General features: G+C 50.3%; 2 protein-coding genes across 4 annotated transcripts in view; one reads left to right on the forward strand and one right to left on the reverse strand.

Annotated features, from left to right (window-relative positions):
- UHRF1 (ubiquitin like with PHD and ring finger domains 1) overlaps positions 1-8,166 on the reverse strand; it is a 37,678-nt gene extending 29,512 nt beyond the window's left edge. Inside the window, exons 1-2 of one of the 3 annotated variants that reach the window (XM_047777420.1) lie at positions 7,927-8,166; positions 675-841 (exon numbers count right to left, since the gene is read on the reverse strand). In XM_047777420.1, coding sequence (XP_047633376.1) covers positions 675-827 — 153 coding nt within the window. In that variant the 5' untranslated portion in view covers positions 828-841; positions 7,927-8,166. Of the gene's footprint in view, positions 1-674; positions 842-1,463; positions 1,579-2,114; positions 2,319-7,926 lie in introns of those variants that run through there. The other 2 variants (XM_047777419.1, XM_047777421.1) reach the window with 2 other exon arrangements.
- Positions 6,284-20,957, forward strand: ARRDC5 (arrestin domain containing 5). Its single transcript, XM_047777422.1, has 3 exons — positions 6,284-6,544; positions 7,876-8,081; positions 20,384-20,957. Exons 1-3 carry the CDS (start codon positions 6,292-6,294, stop codon positions 20,936-20,938), a joined length of 1,014 nt encoding a protein of 337 aa, XP_047633378.1. The 5' UTR covers positions 6,284-6,291; the 3' UTR covers positions 20,939-20,957.
- Positions 20,958-22,449: the final 1,492 nt, after the last annotated feature.

The raw sequence follows: 22,449 nt of genomic DNA on the forward strand, positions 1-22,449 counted from the left end.
GGGGCCACTGGAGAAAGCGCCCCCAAAGTGGGCAGCCGCTCAAACAAGGGTGGCCATCTTAAATTGCTACAGTGACTGGGGGCGATCAGGAAGAGAGGAGACAGAGGGGCAGGGCCAGCAGAGGCCTCAGAAAGCACAAAACCCTGAACAGGGGTAGCCGCTGCGGCCGGAGAGCAGGCCCAGAGTGGTGGAAATTCCTGATTAGCAAGCGCCATCTCCAACTCTGAATAAGCTGATCCATATTTCTAGAAAACCCTGTGGGGGTCGGAAGCTCCGTAGGTGCAGGCTGCGTGGGTCATCGGTGTCTGTTTCAAAGAAAGACCCAGTCGCTTCCATCGTAATGTCTGAGTAATGAGTCTAGGCTCTTCCTCGAAATTCATCAGCCTTTCATGGGCCACCTCGAACTTCTTTTTTTCTAGAAATTACTCTGAGGAGAGCTTCAAAAACAAAAGGGAGCTGAGAGTTTAAAAACCCCCAAATGCAACAGATTCGAGGGCCGGCTGCCCGCCTGGTGTGTCAGTCTGGGAGTCGAGCCTTTGTTCCTTGCTCAGGCTATGGAGGTTTCTGTGGCGAAGCAGACCGGACGAGGGGGGAAGAGTGTGTGTGCGGTGCCTGGATGAGGCAAGAACAAAGGTCCTGGGCGGGCAGGCGGGCAGCCTGCAGGGCGGGTTTACCTGCTTGCCCCTGTAGAAAAGCCTCTGCAGTCCTGGCTCCACGTGGAACACCTCCTGGATCCTCCTCCTCAGATTTTCCACCTTGGTCAGCCTGGACAGGGAGTTCACAGTGTGGGCCACCTTCCCGTCCATGGTGCGAACCTGGATCCACATGATGTCTGCTGGTGCTGAGGAGGAGAGAGCCGGAGTCCTAGGTCAGTGCCGCCGTCACTGCCACCGCCAGACGTGCCATACACGGGCCATCCTTGCTATTGTCCAGACTCTGGACACCGGGAAACTCCCAGAACGCCCTCCCAGCGCCCTAATCCCCATAGACTGCCACGGCTGGTCCAGAGTCAATTAAGGAGTTAATTAATGAGTAGCACCGGTGGAGGATTGAGGTAGGGGAAATTAAGGGAGAGCAAAAGGCTCCTTGGACCACTCAGGCAACCCATCCTTGCACAAAGGAAAAAAAAAACCACCCAGAACCAGAGGAGGAAAGGGGACAGAGTCAAACGCTGAAGGGCCGAGTTTGTTCATTCATTCATTCATTCATTCCCGTGGTTAATACTAACGCAAGAGGGAAACCCCAAAGTCCCGCTCCAGGTAGAACTTCAGAAGTCCCAAGGAACTCAACTAAGTGTGTCGGAAGGGGGAGGACCCCACCCGAGACCCGAAAGCTCCGGACCCCGGGGGCCCGCGGCCCCCGCCCCGCCACCCCCCGCGCCTGCGCGACGCCACCGGCCCCGCGGTGGCCATGGCAACCGGCCGTCCCGTCCCGGCCGCCCCCGCGAGCGCCGCGCTACTCACTTCGGCCCCACGGCCGGCTAGCGCTCCCGTCCGTTTCTCGGACCCCGACGCAGGGCCACTGAGCCCCTCTTCTCCTCCCGCCCGCCCGCGCGGGCCACGCCAGCGAGCCCACGCCCACCCCCACCACCGGGACGGGCCGAGGGGCCCGCGCGCCAAGTCCCGCCCCCTTCACTTGAGCCGCCTCTCTCATTGGCTCCGCTGCATCCGACCGCTCCGCCCTGTTCGCTCCCCATTGGCCCAGACGCGCCCGGGGAACTAAGGGCGCGCGAAATCGGGCTCGGGCGCGACAATTGAATCGCGGGGCGCCCCGCGCGCAGGCGCGGAGCCTGACATCCTCCCCCGCGGCTCGCCGGGCCCTCCCCCACCCAGCCGGCGCGACCACCGCTGGGCGCCGGGGATGTTCCGCTCGCCTCTGCCAGAACCGGGGCTGCCAGGGACGACTCCCAGAGGCCGGCAGGGCGGTGGGCAAACCCCGAAACCGCGTGTGGGGCAGCCCTGGCGCGGGGAACGCGTGCGTCGGTGCTGGGCTAGCGTCCTGGGCCGCTCCGGAAAGTTTTGCAGAGTCAACCCGCCGGGTCCTTTACCCCCGACACACATGCCCACCCCCGCGCCCCGGCCCAGGCTGGCACCTAGATCAGCCTGGCCGCTCACCTCTCTAGCCTCCCGGATCCACTTGCTTGCCTGCGCGCTGGCCCTTCTGGAGATGGCAAAGGAGTCGCGTGTGTGGCCAGGACCCCAGGCGGAATTGTGTACGATCCGGAGTGCCCGGACGACTACCACTGCCCGCCGCGCTGCCAGCCGCTCTGATTTTTTTCCCGCGAAAACTTGGCGTTTGGGAGTTGCGGGGCCACTGGAGGCCGCGCCGGGGGCGGGTGCCTGCCTAGTGATTGGCCGTCGCTGTGGCGGGAAGCGAGAAAGGGGGTGGGGGGCGCCCCCGCCTCTGTCCACCCCCCCCTCCGCCCAGCGGGCCACGGCCCCGCCCAGCCCTGCGCGCTCTGCTGGGCGCGCCCAGCGTGCAACCGGGCCCAGTGGCGGGACCTGGGCCCCCTGACCATGGGTTGCCCTCCAGGGGTCCTAGAGACCCCCTGGGGCAGGGACCCCCAGAGAGACCCCTGACCTCCTAAGCCTGTTCCTTCAGCCTCTCTCACCAGGCTTGCATTGACCAGTAGAGTGGGAAGGCGGGAATCAGTGTCCAAATTATGCAGGAGAATTTGAGGGGACCCCCCCCAGGAGACCGCCTACACCCCGATGATGGGCCTGATCCCCTATTCCCACTCCCTAGCGTCAGGGCTCGCCAGCGCTCCCCACCCTACCCACCCGCAGGGCTTGTTTGCTGGGTTTTCCCGCCTCGTTTTCCCGCCTTCTCAGAGCTGTCCAGGCGGGCAGGGCTGCCCTGCCCCCTCGGCCCTGCCTGCTATGCTCTGGCCAGTCTTGGCGGGCACACAGTGACCCATGCCGAGCACCTACAAAGTGCCTGGACAGGGTGCTCAGAGCTAGGGGCTCAAGAGTGGGCAAAGACCGACCCTGTCCGTGGTCTCTGAGAGGTTAAATTCTCATCTGGGGAGACAAGCAAGAAATGAATAAATAAAGCAAATCATTTCAGATACCACACATGCAATGAAGACAGGTCACAAGGTGGAGAGTGACTAGCAGTCCTGTGGGGGGCAGGGAGAGAGGATATTCTGGTTGAGGTGGAGAGGTGGGCCTCTCTGAGCGGATGACATTTGAGCTGAGATCTGAGATGAGAAACCAAGGACAGATGGGTCCAGGAGGGACTGGCAGGCTCCAGACCGGAAAAGTCTGAGAAATGGAGAGAGCAGCTAGGAACCCGTGGAGCCAGACAGATGCAGCAAAGGGGAGGGCGGGAGCAGATGAGGTCAGAAGGGTGTCTGTCGTAGAAGACCTCACAGGCCACCAGGATGACTTTGGTCTTTTCTCTCGAGGGCAGTGGGTAGCATGGGAGGAATGGGAGCAGAAAAGCGATGAGCTCCAATCTATGTTTTTACAAGGTTTCTCTGGCCACATGGAGAGTTCCTTCTAGCTTGGCACTAGTACTTCTGCTTTTGTTTCCCCTGGTGGGTAGACAGATTAGGCCCCCCTCCCCTTGCAAAGAGGTCCACATTTTAATCCCCTGAGCCTGTGAATATAGTACCTTCCCTGGCAAAAGGGCCTTTGCAGATGGAATTAAAGATAAATTAAGGAGATGGGGAGATTATCCTAGATTATTTGGGCTGGCCCAACGTCATCACAAGGGTCCTAATAAGTGAAAGAGAGGATCAAGTCAGAGGAAAAGTGATGAAAGAAGTAGAGATTGGAATGATGAAACCAAGAGGCAAAGGATGGGGGAAGCTTCTAGAAGCTGGAAAAGGCAAGAGCCGGATTCTCTCCTAGAATCTTATATCAGTATCCTGCCAACACCTTGACTTTAGCCCCATTTCAAACCTCTGACCTCCAGAACTATAAGAGAATCAATTTGAGTTGTTTTAAGCCATGGAATTTGTGGTAGTTTGTCATAGCAGCCAGAAGGAACTAATACACTCCAGTACACAAAGCCAAGCTGCTGCAGCTTCAAAACTCCATCCATGCTACTGAACTCATGTCTAGACGCTCTGCCATCAGCCACTTAGAGACCACGTCCCAGGTGTTAGCAGGTATCAGGCAGGCCTCCCCCAGCTTGTGAGGCAAATGAAATCTTCCAAGTTGACAACACCTGCCCCAAGAACGCGCCTGTTCCTGGCGAGAGCACACCATCTGTGCCTGCTATTGCAAAAACTCAACATGGCTGGCCAAAAGAGGAAATAGGCCTTATCTTCTTCATGAACATTTGGTGCAGAGCACAGCTCAGGTTCCTTGGATATCTGAAGTTGAATGACACAGAAAAAGGTGTCTGGGAGCTCCCATTGTGGTGCAGCGGGAACGAATCCAACTAGGAGCCATGAGGTTACGGGTTCAATCCCTGGCCACAGCGGAAATGAATCCAACCAGGAACCAGGAGGTTACAGGGTTCGATCCCTGGCCTCGCTCAGTGGGTTAAGAATCCGGTGTTGCCCTGAGTTCTGGCGCAGGTCACAGACGTGGCTCAGATCTGGTGTCGCTGTGGCTGTGATGTAGGCCAGCAGCTGTAGCTCCAATTTGACCCCTAGCCTGGGAACCTCCGTATGCTGCAGGTGTGGCCTTAAAAAGCAAGCAAGCAAACAAAACAAAACAAAAAAGAAGGGTGTCTGGCTTTCCCTACAGAAAAGCCATTGAGGGGTGATGACACAGGGCCCCATTTCTCTAGTCATTTTGAAAAAGTCAGAGGGGTTGCTTAGGTCAGTTAACAACCTCGAATAAGAGACCATGCCAAGCATTTCCAAAAGAAGCTTGCAAACCAGTTGGGAAAACAAGATGTTGATGTCCACTAAAGATATCACATCAAATAAAGCAATATACAACAAAGACAGTAAATGAGGCCTGGTGGAGCGTGGAGAATGGACACTTCCTAGCACCTCTTCTGCTCCAGTATCCTAATTTCACTGGCCCACGTGCAAACCGGGCAACAGGAATAAACCACTAGGGTGCAGAGGGCCTCAATTTCCCTTTTGCAAAAGGATATGCATGCAACAGTTATTAAATCATTCAACAAACTTGTCTGAACCAGGCCTTGGGTCCAGCAGTTAAAATCCTGCCCCAGGAGTTCCCTTGGTGGCTCAATGGGTTAAAAACTTGACTAGTATTCATGAGGATGTGGGTTCAATCCCTGGCCTCGTTCAGTGAGTTAAGGATCCCAGGATGCCGAAAGCTGTGGCATAGGTCGCAGATGCGGCTTGGATCTGGCATTACTATGGCTATGGTGTAGGTTGGCAGCTGCAGCTCCAATTAGACCCCTAGCCTGGGAATGTCCATAGGCCACAGCAGGTGTGGCCCCAATTAAAAAAAAAAAAATGTGGAGTTCCTGTCTTGGCGCAGTGGTTGACGAATCCAACTGGGAACCATGAGGTTGCGGTTCGGTCCCTGCCCTTGCTCAGTGGGTTGATGATCCGGTGTTGCCGTGAGCTGTGGTGTAGGTTGCAGACGCGGCTCGGATCCCGCGTTGCTGTGGCTGTGGCTCCGATTGGACCCCTAGCCTGGGAACCTCCATATGCCGCGGGAGCGGCCCAAAGAAATAGCAAAAAGACAAAAAAAAAAAAAAAATGTTCTGCCCTAGCAGGAATTTGCACCCAATGGAAGAGATGCAGGCATAAAGACAAATGTTAGCTATGAGGGGAGATGGTGTCCATATTTAGTGGGGCATGCAGTGCTCTGAGATTCCATGTTCTGGCCATAGCTATCCTTTGCCTGCCAACACAGACTGGTATAAATAGAGAGCCATTAAAATGAAAACGAGTGTTTGCGTAAGACCCAGCATCAATGTGTGAGCCCCAAAGGGTGCACATGCCACACTTAGGGGACCTTTGACGGGACAGAAAATACCGCGAGGCTCCTCCCCTGTGCCTCTCCATCTGTTAACGGAGCCCATAATGTCTGCCTCACAAGAGTGGCCTCTGGCAGGGTAACAGGTGTTCTCTATTTGGCAGGAATGTTGGGATCATGCTGTTTTCTTGTTTGTTATCTCCTACGAAAAAGAGCTCGGGCTACCATTTCCGGAAACAATGAAGATTTGGGGATTCCCAAGCTGCCACCCGCCCCCAGACAACAACCTTGCCTCCCATCTTGGTCATTGGGAACCCCTTCCCCGAATCCTGGCTGGATGATGTCACAGACAGGTGACCTCACTGTGGCCAAGGAACCCGGAATCTCGGTGACATGGGGGAGGGGGGAGGATGTTTCTCCACCACCCCAACCCCCCATGTCTGTGGTGAAGTCGATTGAATTAGTGCTGCCCAAGGATGCGGTCTACCTGGCCGGCTCCAGCATAAAAGGGCAGGTGGTCCTAACCCTGAACAGTACCCTGGTGGACCCCATAGTGAAGGTGGAGCTCGTGGGAAGAGGTTACGTGGAGTGGAATGAAGAAACTGGAGCATCCCGGGATTATAGCCGAGATGTTATTTGCAACAACAAAGCTGACTACGTGCACAAGACAAAGACATTCCCAGTGGAGGGTAAGGACGAGGCCAGCAGCCAGCCTTAGCCAGAATAGGAACCTGGGTCTGGAAGGTAAACACATCTGTTAGTCAGTCAACAACCCCCCCCTCCTGGTTCAGATCAAAATTCTGGACAGTCATCAGGGAGCCTGAGTTGCCAGGGAACTACATGTCATGGAGCTGTTTCCAGATATTCCACAATTGAGCAGAACGCTTGGCCAATGCTTGGCTGAACAAAATTTTATTTTAGATAGAGTTGTCCAGGCAGGTCTCTCTCAAGAGGTGACTACCAAGTTCAGATCTGGTGACAGAAAGGGTACCTCCCTTGCAGATATCTAAGGAAGGGACAGCAGCAATACTCAGCAATGGGTCATCTCTCTGGGTCCCAGTGAACCCATCTGGAAAATGGGAATAAGGAAAAGTCCTGCCTCCTAAGATTGTCTTGAGGACCTAATGATTTAATGGCATGCAGAGGGCTCAGAAGGGGCGGGGGATGGGTGCATACAGTAAGGGCTTGATAGGTGTTAGTTTTTTCAATTAAAACACTCCCCCCTCCACCACCTGCCCCCGCACCCCCAACCCCCACACCATCCACGGCATCAGGGAACACCTTCCCAATTTCCAAGAGAAGCATCATTTCCCCCGAGAGACATCCACCTCAAGCCCGAAATCAGGCCATTCATTTTCTTCACAAACATGCATTAAGCACCCACTGTGCTCAACAACTGGGCCAGGTGCTGGGGATGCAACAGCGAACAACACAGACAGGGTCCCTGGTGTCACTGAGGTTGCCATCAGGCAAGGAAGACACGGTAATAAGAGAGTTTGGGAGAAATGCTTCCCCTCCCTCACCTCAGTCATCACTCAGCCAATCAACAAATATCAAGCACCTACTGTATGCTGTGCACGGAAGGCCAAGCTCTGCCAGTGCAGAGATTTGCCTGCTTTGGGCTCTGCTGTACACACACAGCCTAAAATAGCCTCTAGAACATGGTAGGGACCCAAGATATGTTTGTTGAATGAATGTGTGTCCAAATCCTGCAGGCTGCACTTCCAGGTTCCTAAGCACACAGCCGGGGGCAAGCAAGTCCCAGTTGGTGGCTTGGGGTAATCACCCCAGCCGCCATCACCCACCTAGGCCATCCCTCTTCAGCCCAGCTCCAGCCTAATATTTCTGGCCCTGGGCTTTTTTGATCCCTAAAAGCATAGAGCTCAGCCAAGCTCAGGAACAGACAGGCCAGGCCCAGAACAAGCTCCCTGCCAAAACAATAAATAAAGAGAAGAGGGGAAAAAAAAAAGAAAAAGAGATTCTAGAACCTTCTGATGGCATCGGTGTGTTTTGCTTTCAGATAATTGGTTAAGTGCAGGCAGCCACACCTTTGACTTCCATTTCAACTTACCTCCCAGGCTCCCTTCTACCTTCACCAGCAAAATCTGCCACGTCTTTTACTTCGTTCAGGCCTCCTGCATGGGTCGGGAGCACATTCTAGCCAAGAAGAGAATGTACTTGTTGATTCAAGGGACTTCGGATTTCCACGCAGAAAACCCATCGCAGGTAGTGATGCGGGAGGATCAGGGCTAAGGCTTGTCTTCAAAGCTCCTGGGAACAGGGGGAGGCGGGCAGACAAGGGACAGAGAAGGCCCCAACCCGGAAGAAGGCAAGGTGTTGGCTGTTCTTCCGGCCCAGTGATTTCACAAAAGGTGAATCAGAAACCAGGGCAGGAACTCAGCCAGCTGCTCTCAACCCAGGTGATTCTGCCTGGGAGACGTCTGGGGACAGTTGTGGTTGTCACAACTGGGGAGGGAACTAGTGGAATCAAGGGGGTGGGGGCCAGGGATGCTGCTCAGCACCCCACAGAGAGAATGACCTTGGCCCCAAATGCCCTTGACCCCACAGTAGGGGTTCTGCTGTGACCCCCTGAGTGAGACGGAGTCCTGGGCCCTCAGTGACTCCCCAGGAACTTTGATAATGAAGATGGTGCCCCCCAGAGAGAAGCAAGGAAAGGGGGTGGCCTCTGTCCCTGGGGAGAAGGAAGGGCCTTGTGGCATCGGTCACCTGAGCAGAGGTGGTTTTTGTATGGCTTCTGAAGGCCAGGTGCAAAGGCGGAAGTTAGGAAGGGTGGAGTTTCCTTGGCCAAAGTCATTTCACCTCCCTGGGCCTCATTTGTCATCAGAGTTTGGTGGCTGAGAGGGCTGGCATTTTTGTTTTTGAGATCCCAGTTAAAATCCTAGCATCAAAAAAATTAAAAAAAAAAAAAAGAAAAGGCAATTCCCATAGTGGCTCAGCAGAGATGAATTCCAACTAGGATCCATGAGGAGGCCTTTTCCATCCCTGGCCTCGCTCAGTGGGTTAAGGATCCAGCATTGCCGTGAGCTGTGGTGCAGGTTGCAGACGCGGCTCGGATCCCACGTTGCTGTGGCTTTGGTGTAGATCAGCAGCTGCGGCAGCTCTGATTGGACCCCTAGCCTGGGAACTTCCATATGCTTCAGGTGTGGCCCTAAAAAGCAAAAACAAACAAACAAACAAAAAAAACACAAAAAAAAACCAAAAAAACCCAAAAAACCCAGTGTCCCCACCTCCCTGCCGTGTGATCCTCTGCAAGTGCTGTGGCCTCTCTGTGCCGCCATTTCCTCATCTGTTGAATGGGCATCAAGACGCTGCCTGTCCCCCAGGTCTCCGAAGGAGCAGTGAGTGGACTTCATGCAAGCCTGGGGAGGGAGGGCAGAGTATTCATGCCCCTGCCACAAATGTTGTCACTGCTTCTGCTGCCACCCGTAGTCTTTTCTGTGCAATACGGCTCATCTCTAGCCCAGCTGACCTCAGGGGAGGGCTCCAGGGGGGTGGATCAGAGGAGAGCAGACTTAAGCTCCAGACCCACTTGGGCACCTGCCCCCTGTGTGATCTTGAGCAGGCTCTGCCCCTTCTCTGGCCCTCCGTTGAGAGCAAAAGTTCAGGGAGCACAAGTCAGGAATTGGGGCAAAATGCTGGTGAGGATCCGATCTGGCTTAAGATCTCTGCCGCCAGACACTGCAGTAGCTAATGGCCTTGGGCAGGTACCGGCACCTCCTGGAGCCTCAATTGTCCTAATCTGTACAATGGGAATAATAATACTCATAATACTGGAGTTCTTGTCATGGCTCAGCGGAAACGAACCTGACTAGGACACATGAGGATGCGGGTTCGATTCCTGGCCTCGCTCAGTGGGTTAAGGATATGGTGTTGCTATGAGCTATGGTGTAGGTTGCAGATGCGGCTCAGATCTGGCATTGCTGTGGCTGTGGCATAGGCCAGCGGCTACAGCTCCAATTCAATCCATAGCCTAGGAACCTCCATATCCTCCATATGCCATGGGTGCGGCCCTAAAAAGACAAAAACAATTTTAAAAAATAATAATATTACCTCCCTCAGTGGATGCTTATAAGTGCTGCAAAGCGCTCAGCACAATGTCTACACACAGGAGATGCCTGATAAGTGGGAAGAACTAAAATCACTATTAGATCAGCATAGGGAGTTATTACAGATATGCTTTTTGGGGGGTTTTTTGGGGGCCATGCCTACAGCATGCAGAAGTTCCCTGGCCAGGGATTGAACCCACGCCACAGCAGCAACTTGAGCCACTGCAATGACAATCCGGGATCTGCAACCCATTACACCACAAGAGAATTCCCATATACATTTTGAGAGTAAGAATATATCGTTTTTTGTTAATATTGTGTTTTTTCAACTACTCGATACAGTTTTAATCAGATTATAGGGGGCACAGTGATGGGTCAGGGCGGAGGCGACCCCCAGTAGGCTTCTGTCCTTCTCAGAGCGCTGAAGGGAGTCAGGCCCCGCCCTCCTCTGCCCACAGCCCTCCAGAGCTCCCACCTCCCCTGGGGTAAAAACCTGGTTCCTCCCTTCAGCCCACAAGGCCCTGCACAACCTCCCACCCCTCTCCCCTCTCTGCTCACCTCTCCTCCCTCTGTCCCCCTCTGCCTCATTCACTCTGCTGTTCCTCCAATAGGTCAGGCACAATCATGCCCCAGGGCCTTTGCACAGGCTGTGCCCTCTGCCCAGAACACTGTGATATGACCTTCCTATCCTTCCCACTTATCCTTCAGATCTTTGCTCAGAAGCCACGTCTTTGGTCACCTGCACTGCTGATGGCTCGAAGAACAACCCCCACAGAGGGCAATTTAGTCCTATCTATCCCAATTCAAAGGAACGTGCACTTTGCCCCAGCCATTTTATCCTTCTAGAAAATTCTCCTCCCCCTATTTTTTCAGGTGTGTGAAGTGACCTCTCACTGCACTGTCTGTAGTGGCAAGAAATTGGAAACAGCTTAAATGTTTGTTGCTAAGGGAATTAAAGTAGCAGTACACAGGCAGAGGCGAACTCTACAGATACAGCAAAGAGAGAAAGATAGACAAAGAGAGAAAAAGGCAGCTCTCCATTATTGGCACCTCCAATCGACTGGGCTGACTGAATAAAGCAAAGTTCAGAACAGCAAGTGTAGTTTGCACCGTTGGTGGTAAAAACAAGAAATGCATAGAACTTCCTTGCAGGTGTAACAAACAAACGTCTCTTTCCAGAGACCGCAGAAACTCACAACAGATCCTGCCTCCTGGGAGGGGAACAGGGGAGGAGAGAAACGTTTCCCCTTCAGCTTTTTTTTTTTTTTTAAGTTTTTACTGAGATAAATTCACATACCTTCTAATTTATCCCCTTTAAAGTGTCCAGCTCAGGAGTTCCCATTGTGTCTAAGTGGAAATGAATCTGACTAGCAACGATGAGGCTGCGGGTTCGATCCCTGGCCTTGCTCACTGGGTTAAAGATCCGGCGTTGCTTTGAGTTGTGGTGTAGGTTGCAGATTTGGCTCAGATCTTGCAGTGCTGTGACTGTGGTGTAGGCCGGTGGCTGCAGCTCTGATTCAACCCCTAGCCTGGGAACCTCCATGTGCCACAGGTGCAGCCCTAAAAAGACAAAAGACAAAGTAAATAAATAAATAAAGTGTCCAGCTCAATGACACCCCCCCCTTTTTTTGTCTTTTTAGGGCCACACCCGCAGCATATGGAAGTTCCCAAGCTAGGGGTCAAATTGGAGCTGCAACCGCCAGCCTACGCCACAGCCACAGCAATGCCAGATCTGAGCCTCGTCTGCGACCTACACCACAGCTCAGGACAGCTCTGGATCCTTAATCCACTGAGTGAGGCCAGGGATTAAATCTATGTCCTCATGGATACTAGTCAGGTATGTTACCACTGAGCCACAATGGAACTCCTCCACTTCAGTGGCTCCTGGTGTGTTCTCAGAGGTTTGCAGCCCTCACCACCATCAGTTTTAGAACACTTTTATTACCCCCCAAAGAAATCTTGCATTCCTTAGCTGTCACCCCCAAGCCTCCCTACCCCCCCCCCCCCATAGCCCTTGGCCACCACCGATTCACCCTCTGTCCCTGTGGATTTGCCTGGTCTGGACACTTCACAGAAGTGTCATTATACACTATGTGGGCCTTTTGTGCCTGACTTATTCCATTGAATATAGCGATTTCAAGGTTCATCTATGTTGTATATGTCACTGCTTTGTTCCTTTTTAAGGATGAATCATATTCCTTTGCAAGGATGGACTACATTTTGGGTATCTGTTCATCTGTTATTGATGGACACTGGGTTGTTTCCACGCCTTGGCTATTACGAATTACGCTGTTACAAGCATCCAACTTTTAGGGTGAAAGTAAGTTTTCATTTCTTGCGGTTCCTGCTGTGGCACAGGGAGTTAAGGATCTGGCATTGCCTCTGCAGAGGCTCAGGTTTGATCCCTGGCCTGGCACAGTAGGTTAAGGAACTTCCGTATGCTGGGGGCGTGGCCATGAAAAAAAAAAAGTTTTCATTTTTCTTGGGCAGATATCCATGAGCAGAATTATTGGGTCCAATGGTAACTCTATGTTTTACTTTTTTTTTTTGTCTTTTTGCCTTTTCTAGGGCCACTCCTGAGGCATATGGAGGTTCCCAGGCTAGGGGTCTAATTGGAGCTGTAGCTGCCAGCCTACACCACAGCCACAGCAACTCGGGATCTGAGCCGCATCTGTGACCTACATCACAGCTCACGGCAACACCGGATCCTTAACCCACTGAGCGAGGCCAGGGATCGAACCCACAACTTCATGGTTCCTAGTCGGATCCGTTAACCACTGCGCCAAGACAGGAACTCCTCTATGTTTTACCTTTTGAGGAACAGCTAGGCTCCTTCCCACAGCAGTTGCCCCATTTTACATTCCCGCCAGCCATGTTCAATGATTCTAATTTTCCCACGTCCCCTCCCCTCTGTGTACCTTTAGCATTTTGAAAGACGAGACCCACTGCCTCTTCCAACAGGTAGTGCCACTGGGTAGAGGGCTTGTCCCAAAGGCCTTTCCCAACCATCAAGTCTGAGGGTGTCCCCCACCTCGACTCCCCTTATCTCATCCCCCTGCCACAGTCTCATCACTGTCCCTATCAGAAAATTAACACTTGGAGTTCCCGTCATGGCTCAGTGGTTAACGGATCTGACTAGGAACCATGAGGTTGTGGGCTCGATCCCTGGCCTTGCTCAGTGGGTTAAGGATCCGGCGTTGCCGTGAGCAGTGGTGTAGGTCACAGACATGGTTCGGATCCCACGTTGCTGTGGCTGTGGTACAGGCCGGCAGCTACAGTTCCGATTCGACCCCTAGCCTGGGAACCTCCATATGCCGCGGGAGCGGCCCTAGAAACGGCAAAAAGACAAAAAAAAAAAAAAGAAAGAAAGAAAGAAAAAGAAAAGTAACACTTATGGGAGCTCCTTGGGTGGCCTAGCGGATAAAGAAGCTCGCCTGTCACTGCAGTGGCTCAGGTCACTGCTACGATGGGGATTTGATCCCTGGCCTGGGAATTTCTGCGTGCTGGGGGCACAGCAAAATAAAAAAGAAGAAACAGAACATGTTATATGTGTGTCTTCCTGACCATAGCAGGGACTGGGCTGGTCTTCTCTGCTGTGGGTTTTTCTTGAACTTGGCACTAAGTTGATGCAATCGAACACTAGTTGAATGAATGAATCCCCCCAAAGTTTCCTCTATGCCAAAGGAATATGGGGGTCCCAAGAAACTCCCAGGTGCGAAAAACCAGTGTTGAGTTGGCACCCCAACATTCTTGGGCATCAGGGCCCTTTGGCCATCCCATCTGGCTTGGTGTTGGGGGGTCTCTGTTGAGCCATCGCTGATGGCTTCCAGCTCCTCCTTCAGGACAAGGACAGAACTGCCTGCTTGGTCTCAAGTTAGGGCAGCAAGTCTTTTAATGGCCTGGGATCCTAACGCACGCGCATTTTGAATTTTCGAATAAGACTGGAGGGATTTAGAATGAAATGGCCTGCCATTAGCCTTCCAAGAGGAGGGAAAGCTTGGGAAGGCTAAAGATAAGCAAGGGCCAGAGGCAGAGGGCAGGAGGTGAGGTTGAAGGGGTCAGGGGTTGGCCTGAGGTCTCCAAGAGGAAATGCATTGGACCTAGAGCAGTGTTTTTCAAATCTTGGGTCAGGACACATTAGTGGGGTGCAAAATCCATTTAGCAGGTTGCAAAGCATATTTTTACAAAAGGAAAGAATAGGCAAGCCCAAAATGGAAAATATCAGAAATAGTCAATTTTGTGGATTGCACACTTTTTCTTTTTTCTTTTTGTCTTTTTGCCTTTTCTAGGGCCACTCCTGAGGCATATGGAGATTCCCAGGCTAGGGGTTGAATCAGAGCCATAACCACCGGCCTACACCAGAGCCACAGCAACGCAGGATCTGAGCCGCATCTGCAACCTACACCACAGCTCACAGCAACACCGGATCCTTAACCCACTGAGTGAGGCCAGGGACTGAACCCGAGACCTCATGGTTCCTAGTCGGATTCATTAACCACTGCGCCACGACGGGAACTCCACACATTGTTGTTTTTAATATAAAATAGGAAAATAGGATAGAGAATAAAATAAGAATAGAAAATATCAGAGAAAGTCCATTTGGTGGGCTGCAATTCAGGGTGTTTTTTTCATTTTTTGTTTTTATCTTTTTGCCATTTCTTGGGCTGCTCCTGCGGCATATGGAGGTTCCCAGGCCAGGGGTCTAATTGGAGCTGCAGCCACTGCCCATGCCAGAGCCACAGCAATGCAGGATCCAAGCCTCATCTGCAACCTACACCACAGCTCATGGCAAAGCTTGATCCTTAACCCACTGAGTGAGGCCAGGGATCGAACATGCAACCTGATGGTTCCTAGTCAGATTCGTTAACCACTGAGCCACAACGGGAACTTCTGCAATTCGGTTTTTTAAATGAAGGAATAGAATAGTGGAGTTCCCTCATGGCTCAGTGGGTAAAAGATCCAGCATCGTTACTGCTGTGGCTCTGGTCACAGCTGTGGCGAGGGTTCGATCCCTAGTCCAGGGAACCTCTGCATGCCATGTATGTCAGAAAGTATAAATGCGGTGGTTGCAATAAACTTTGCTTTTGCAAAATCAGTGTGTAGGACTGACTACAATGGTATTGAATAAGGAAAACAGAATTACCAGAAAAAACTACTATCGTGAATTATGACATTTTTGTTTTATATAAAACAAAATAATAGAATAAAGTAGGCTAGAAATAATAGAAAAATCAATTCAGAGGGTCCAACCAACACTTTTTAAACAAATAGATTAAATAGAATAGAGTAGCGTGGGAATTGTTAGCAGGCATATAGCAAGGATAAGCATTATATCATGAAACTTATTTCCCTATCATAGATCTAGATGTAGATGGACATAGAGATTTGTGTTTTCTGCCACAATATTAAAATTTACATTTTAACTATGAGTTGTGATTTAAAAAATAATATATGACAGGAGTTCCTGTCGTGGCGCAGTGGTTAACGAATCCAACTAGGAACCATGAGGTTGCGGGTTCGGTCCCTGCCCTTGCTCAGTGGGTTATCGATCCGGTGTTGCCGTGAGCTGTGGTGTAGGTTGCAGACGCGGCTCGGATCCCGCGTTGCTGTGGCTCTGGCGTAGGCCAGGGGCTGCAGCTCCGATTCAACCCCTAGCCTGGGAACCTCCATATGCCGTGGGAACGGCCCAAAGAAATAGCAAAAAAAAAAAAAAGAAAAAAAAATAATATATGACAAATATTGTATGTAGCCCACAAAGTCTAAAAAATTTATTATCAGGCTCTTAACAGAAAGAATTTCAAGTCTTGATTTTTTTTCAAAAGAAAAATTCTAGAGCAACTCATTATTATTATTATTATTACTGTAGTATAGTTGATTTACAGTATTAGTTTCAGGTGTGTAACATAGTGATTCAATGTTTTTATAGATTAGGAGTTCCCATTATGGCTCAGTGGGTTAAGGACCCAATGGTGTCTCTGTGAGGATGCCAGGACTTTTGGAGTCTGTCTGTCTGTCTGTGTCTGTCTGTCTGTCTGTCTTTCTTTCTTTCTTTTTCTTTTTCTTTTTTTTTGTCTTTTTAGGGCTGCTCCAGTGGCATATGGAAGTTCCCAGGCTAGGGGTCAAGTTGGAGCTGTAGTGGTGGTTGCAATAAACTCTGCTTTTGCAAAATCAGTGTGCAGGACTGATACAATGGTATTGAATAAGGAAAACAGAATTACCAGCAACATAGGATCTGAGTCATGTCTGCAACCACAGCTTATGGCAACACCAGATCCTTAATCCACTGAGTGAGGCCAGGCATCAAACCTGAGTCCTCATGGATACTAGACGAGCTTGTTTGTGCTGAACCAAAACAGCTACTCCAGGATGCAGGTTTGATCGCTGGCCTCGCTCAGTGGGTTAAGGATCAGGCTTTGCTACAAGCTGCAGTGTAGGTTGCAGATGCAGCTCTGATTCAACATTGCTGTGGCTGTGGTATAAGGCCTCAGCTGCAGCTCCGATTTGACTCCTAGTCTGGGAACTTGCATATGCAGCAGGTGTGGTATAAAAAGAAAAAAAAATTTTTATAGATTATACCCCATTGAAAGTTACTACAGAATAGGAGCTCCCAATGTGGTGCAATGGGATTGGCAGCATCTCGGGAGCGCTGGGACACAGGTTCAATACCAGGCCTGGCACAATAGGTTAAGGATGTGACGTTGCCACAGCTGTAGCTTATTCGCGGCTGTGACTTGGATCTGATCCCTTGCTCATGAGCTCCATATGCTGCAGAGCAGTAAAAAAAAAAGTTATTGCAAAATTATGGCCACATTCCCTGTGTTGTATACTGTATCCTTTGTTCCTCATTTTCTTTATACATTGTAGTTTGTGTCTCTTACTTCCCACCCCCTACCATGCCTCTTCCCACTGGTAACCACTAGTTTGTTCTCTACATCTGTGAGTCTTTTTCTGTTTTGTTATATACATGCATTTATTTTGTTCCTTTTGATTCCACATTTAAGTGATAATATAGAATATCTGTCTTTTCTCTGTCGAACTACCCTCTACGTTCAGCCACGTTGTTGAAAATAACAGAATTTCCTTCTTTTAATGGATGAATAGTAGTCCCGTGTGTGTGTGTGTGTGTGTGTGTGTGTGTGTGTGTGTGTACACCACATCTTCTTCATCCATTCATCTGTTGAGGACACTTCAGTTGCTTACAATCATCTTAGCTACTGTAAATCATACTACTATGAACATTGGGGTGCATGTATCTTTTTTTTTTTGTCTTTGCTATTTCTTTGGGCCGCTCCCGCGACATATGGAGGTTCCCAGGCTAGGGGTCGAATCGGAGCTGTAGCCACTGGCCTACGCCAGAGCCACAGCAACATGGGATCCGAGCCGCGTCTGCAACCTACACCACAGCTCACGGCAACGCCGGATCGTTAACCCACTGAGCAAGGGCAGGGACCGAACCCGCAACCTCATGGTTCCTAGTCGGATTCGTTAACCACTGCACCACGACGGGAACTCCTGCATGTATCTTTTTGAATTAGTGTTTTCATTTTCTTTGGCTATATACCCAAGGGTGGAGCTGCTGGATCATATAGTTCTATTTTTAGCTGTTTGAGGAAACTCTATACTGTTTTCCTTAGTGGTTGCACACATTTACATGCCCACCAGCAGTGTGTGTGTGTGTTCTCTTTTCTCCACATCCTTATCAACATTTGTTATTTGTAGACTTTTTGATGATAGCCATTCTAACAGGTGTGAGGTGCTCATTGTGGTTTTGATTTGCATTGCTTGGATTAGAGATGTTGAGCATTTTTTATGTGCCTGTTGGCCACCTGTATATCTTCTTTGGTAGAGCAACTCTTTCTTATGTGTGAGCCCAAGAAGAGTGTCTTCACAACGCACTTCCTAGCTCTTTTATGATATCAAACACATGGAAACAATATAATTGTCCAGCATGGGGGGGGGTAAATAACCTATTTTGTTTTATATTCTATTGCCATCATGAAAACCAATAAATCAGAATGATAGGCAGCAACATGAGTGCCTTTCAAATACAGAATGTCATAGAACGTAATGCTGGAAAAGCAAGTTGCTGGAAAACCTATGAAACTTTCTTTAGTTAGTTATTTATTTGCTTTTTCGGCATATGGAGGTTCCTAGGCCAGAGGTCAAATCGGAGCTGCAGCTGCTGGCCTACATCACAGCCCCAGCAACAAGAGATCTGAGCTGCAGTTGAAAACTACACCACAGCTCTCAGCAATGCTGGATCCTTAACCCACTGAGCAGGGCCAGAGATTGAACCCGCATCCTCATGGATACTAGTTGGGTTCATTTCTGCTGAGCTGCAATGGGAATTCCTAAAACTTGATTTATTTAAGGCCTTCAAATTTATAAAACAGTACTGTATACTTCGACTGCAAATAGATGTCTTCCTAAACAATATAAATGTTTGCGTGAGAATGCCAAATGCCAAATTCTGTTGATGGCTACCTGTTCAGAGAAGGACTGGGAACAAAGAGGCAAAACACATGGAATCCACAAGATTTCAGTTGAATTGGTAATAATGTTTGATTTCTTAAACTGGCCTGGAAGATACATGTGAACTTGTTCTACTATGCGTGCCCCACCTTTTTTCTAGATCGACATGTCTTGTTTAGGTCCCCACATGTATGTAGTAAAAGAATAAATGTGTAGGTACAAGAAAGTGATTACTATAAAATTCAGAATACTTGCCCTTTGGGGTGGGGGGTGGGGCTGAGCACAAGTGAGCGATTTTGGAGAAAAACCAGCAAAATTCTACTTCTCGACGTGGGTGGAGGTTATGAGAGAGTTGGCCTTATAATAACTCACAAAGTTATACATTGCTTCTTGGGGGTTTCTATATTTGAGCTATACTTCCTAATAACATTTAAGAGGTTTTGTTTGTTTGCTCGTTCTTTGTGGGGTGTTTTTGGCATAAAGAAAGTCCGGGGCAAGGGATCGAAACTGGGCCACAGCAGCCGCCCAAGCTGCCACAGTGACAGCACCAGATATTTGAAGAGTTTTTTTTTTTTCATTGCATAGATATGATAAACCCCAAATTCAGGATAATGGTTACTTCCATGGAGGAAGAATGGGGAATGGCTCTGGGGAGGGGTCCACAGGGGCTTCAACTAGATCTCTGATTTTTTTTGGGGGGGCCACACCCATGGCACATGGAGGTTCCCAGGCTAGGGGTTCATTCAGAACTACAGCTGCGACCTACACCACAGCCACAGCAACACAGGATCTGAACCACATCTTCGACCTATACCACAGTGCTTTGCAATGCCAGATCCTTAACTCACTGAGCGAGGCCAGGGATCGAACCCGAAACCTCATGGTTCCTAGTCGAATTCGTTTCCAGTGCATCATGACAGGAACTCCTGATATTTTATTTCCTTAGTGAAGAGAGATATAACCCAATTGAGAGACAACCTACATTCTGATAAAACGGGTACTAGGTATGCTGGTAAATGGTCAAGAATCAGCTAGGGTACAGGGCAGCCTTGATCTGTAATCTTTGCCAGTTTCCACGGTGTAAATATTCCCATCATGAGTATTTCAAGATACCAATCAATATCCAATTTCAAGTTACCAACTTGATGTCCCCAACACGAAATGGGAAGGGAGTTTGGAAGTATTTATTACACTACTCTCTGTCTCATACTTAAAAAGGAAAACACATGTGGGCACACTTACACACACACACACACACACACACACACACACACACGCAAGTATCAAGTTCCTCTGGAAGCAGACACAGGAAGTCAGCAAAAGTGGAGAGGGAATCATTGTAAGCCCACCCCACATCACATCAAATCTTTTAAAGTAGTATCCACAAATAAAGAGTCAAATGTTATCCAGGTCACCCACTAAATATTATGTATATGTGATTTTATTTGCAATCTAGCAGCTGACTCAATATTATAAAAGCTGCATTTTGAGGCTTTTAATTAAACGTGTTACAAAATTTCAACGCTACAGTTTTCTTTTCATGATTCAAAGCCCGTAAGTCTCCTTAAGTCTGAGCTACTTGGGCAAGCCCTAGGCCTTGGGTTTAAACTCTAAGACATTCCCTGCCTTTCAGGAAACTAAGGCTCAGAGAAGTCGAGCCACAGGTTCAAGGTCACACAGCAAGGGACTCATGGAGCTGGGGATAAAGCCAGGATCTTGCAGATTTCCCAGGTCTATTTCACAGACCAGGAAATTGACACTCAGAATGGCCAAGGGCTGTGATTAAACTGCAAAGCTGAGCGATGACTCCAAGCTTTGGGCTGCAAAATCCAAGACTCCATATTCCACCTTAATGCCTCTTACTTGGGGAGGCCCGAGGATCAAGGCTTATGGATGGTCAGGCAGGCGAGTGGGGATCATTGGCCTGGATCCCTCACAGTTGTCCTTCCCCATTCCCCCCACCCCCCCCACCCATCCAACCTCTTCTAGATTCCTCTGTTCGTGGAGGCTGAGAAGAAGATCTCTTACAACTGCTGCAGCCAGGGCACCATCTGCCTGCAAATCCAAATGGAAAAGAACACCTTCGTGCCGGGAGAGAGGGTCATTTTCACCACGGAGATCAACAACCAGACGAGCAAGTGCATCAGGACAGTCATCTTTGCCCTCTATGCCCACGTGCAGTACGAGGGCTTCACGCCCAAGGCCGAGCGGCGCTCAAAGGTGGACAGCAGCGAGCTGCTTCGGCAGGAGGCCAACACCCAGATCACGCCCTTCAACACCACCAAGATCGTCAGCACCTTCCACCTCCCACCCGTGCTGTCCGTGAGCGGCGGCGCTCAGGACAACGAGATCATGAACACCCACTACGAGCTGATCAGCACCATCCACCTGCCCTGGTCCCTGACCAGTGTCAAGGCCAAGGTGCCCATCATCATCACCAGTGCCCCTGTGGACGCAGACAGCTGTCGATTGCTGGAGGGGGCGGTGTTGCCCAAGAGCCCAGATGGATCGTCAGATTTAAATGCACAAACAAATACATATTAAAAGCTTTATCAGACTCTAAGGCAGGGCCTTTCTTTGTCTTCACAACTGGCCTTCTGATGAGTCCGAGCATGGCAGCGTGTGTTGTGCCCTGCACTTTGCCAAGCTCCAGCCAGGCAGGCATTCATTTCTCCCATCCCGAGAGAGATCACTAGGAGTTCCTGCTGTGGCTCAGTGGATTGAGGACCTGACTAGTATCCATGAGGATCCAGGTTTGATCCCTGGCCTCCCTCAGTGGGTTAAGGATCCAGTGTTGCCATGGGGTCACAGACGAGGTTTGGATCCCAAGTTGCTGTGGCTGTGGTGTAGGCCAGCAGTTTCAGCTCCGATTCAACCCCTAGACTGGGAACTTCCACATACGTAGGTACAGCTTTAAAAAGAAAAAAAGAGAGAGAGATAGAGATGGAGACAGAGAGAGATCACTAAATGCTAGGAAAGGACAAAGGGAAGTGACAAATCCTTCTCAGACCCCGTACCATCTAGCACCCCAGACCCATCTCTTTGCTGGCTCTTACAGTGCCTTGATCAGGGGTCCCCAACTGGGACCCTGCCCTCAGAGGATGCTGGCAAAGTCTGGTTGTATCTGTTGCTCCTTGGAAATGCAAGAGGGGGGGCCTCCTGGTATCCGGTGGGTGGGGCCAGGGATGCTCCACACCCCACAGTGCCCGGGGCAGCTCCCAAGAGAGAATGGCCCAAATATTAACAGTGTTGGGGGGTGGGAGAGACCCAGGCTGGGGCCATTTATGGGGACGGGTGGTTTTTGGGTCCTTGGGCTGGGTCTCCAGCCTCTTACCCAAGTTAAAGTACATCCCTTCTCTGCTCACACCCCCCACCAGGGACTCCCCCATTTCACTCAGGTTAAAGTCCAAGATGTCCTGTCTCATCCACCCACATCGTATCCATCAACAAGCCATAATCTTCTCCTACCCCCTCCCCTGGAATACTCCTGTTCCTCTCTCCTCCTCTGCCTTCACCTTGCAACCATCCATCAGCTGAAGCAGTGCATTCACCTGCACCTGGGTCTTCTGACTCCTGAACTTGACTCCACATTCTATCCTTTCTGCAAGCAGAAATTCAGGACACCCAGCTAAGCTCAACTTTTAGGAGAGCAATAGTTTTTTCGGCCACATCATGCAGAATTTCCCAGGCGAGGGATCGAACCCACACCACAGCAGTGACAACACCAGATCCCCTAGGTCACCAGGGACCTCTGAGAACAATTTTTTTTTTGGCATAAGTATGACCCCCCACTATATTTGGGATATACTTATGCTTTAAAAAAATTATTTGTTGGAGTTCCCATCGTGGCTCAGTGGTTAACGACTCCAACTAGGAACCACGAGGTTGCGGGTTTGATCTCCGGCCTCCCTCAGTGGGTTAGGATCTGGCATTGCCGTGAGCTGTGGTGTAGGTAGCAGACGCGGCTTGGATCCTGCATTGCTGAGGCTGCAGTGTAGGCCGGTGGCTACAGCTCCGATTAGATCCCTAGCCTGGGAACCTCCATAGGCCACAGG

The sequence above is a fragment of the Phacochoerus africanus genome, chromosome 4 (genome assembly GCF_016906955.1).
Source record: "Phacochoerus africanus isolate WHEZ1 chromosome 4, ROS_Pafr_v1, whole genome shotgun sequence".
Lineage (NCBI taxonomy): Eukaryota > Metazoa > Chordata > Mammalia > Artiodactyla > Suidae > Phacochoerus > Phacochoerus africanus.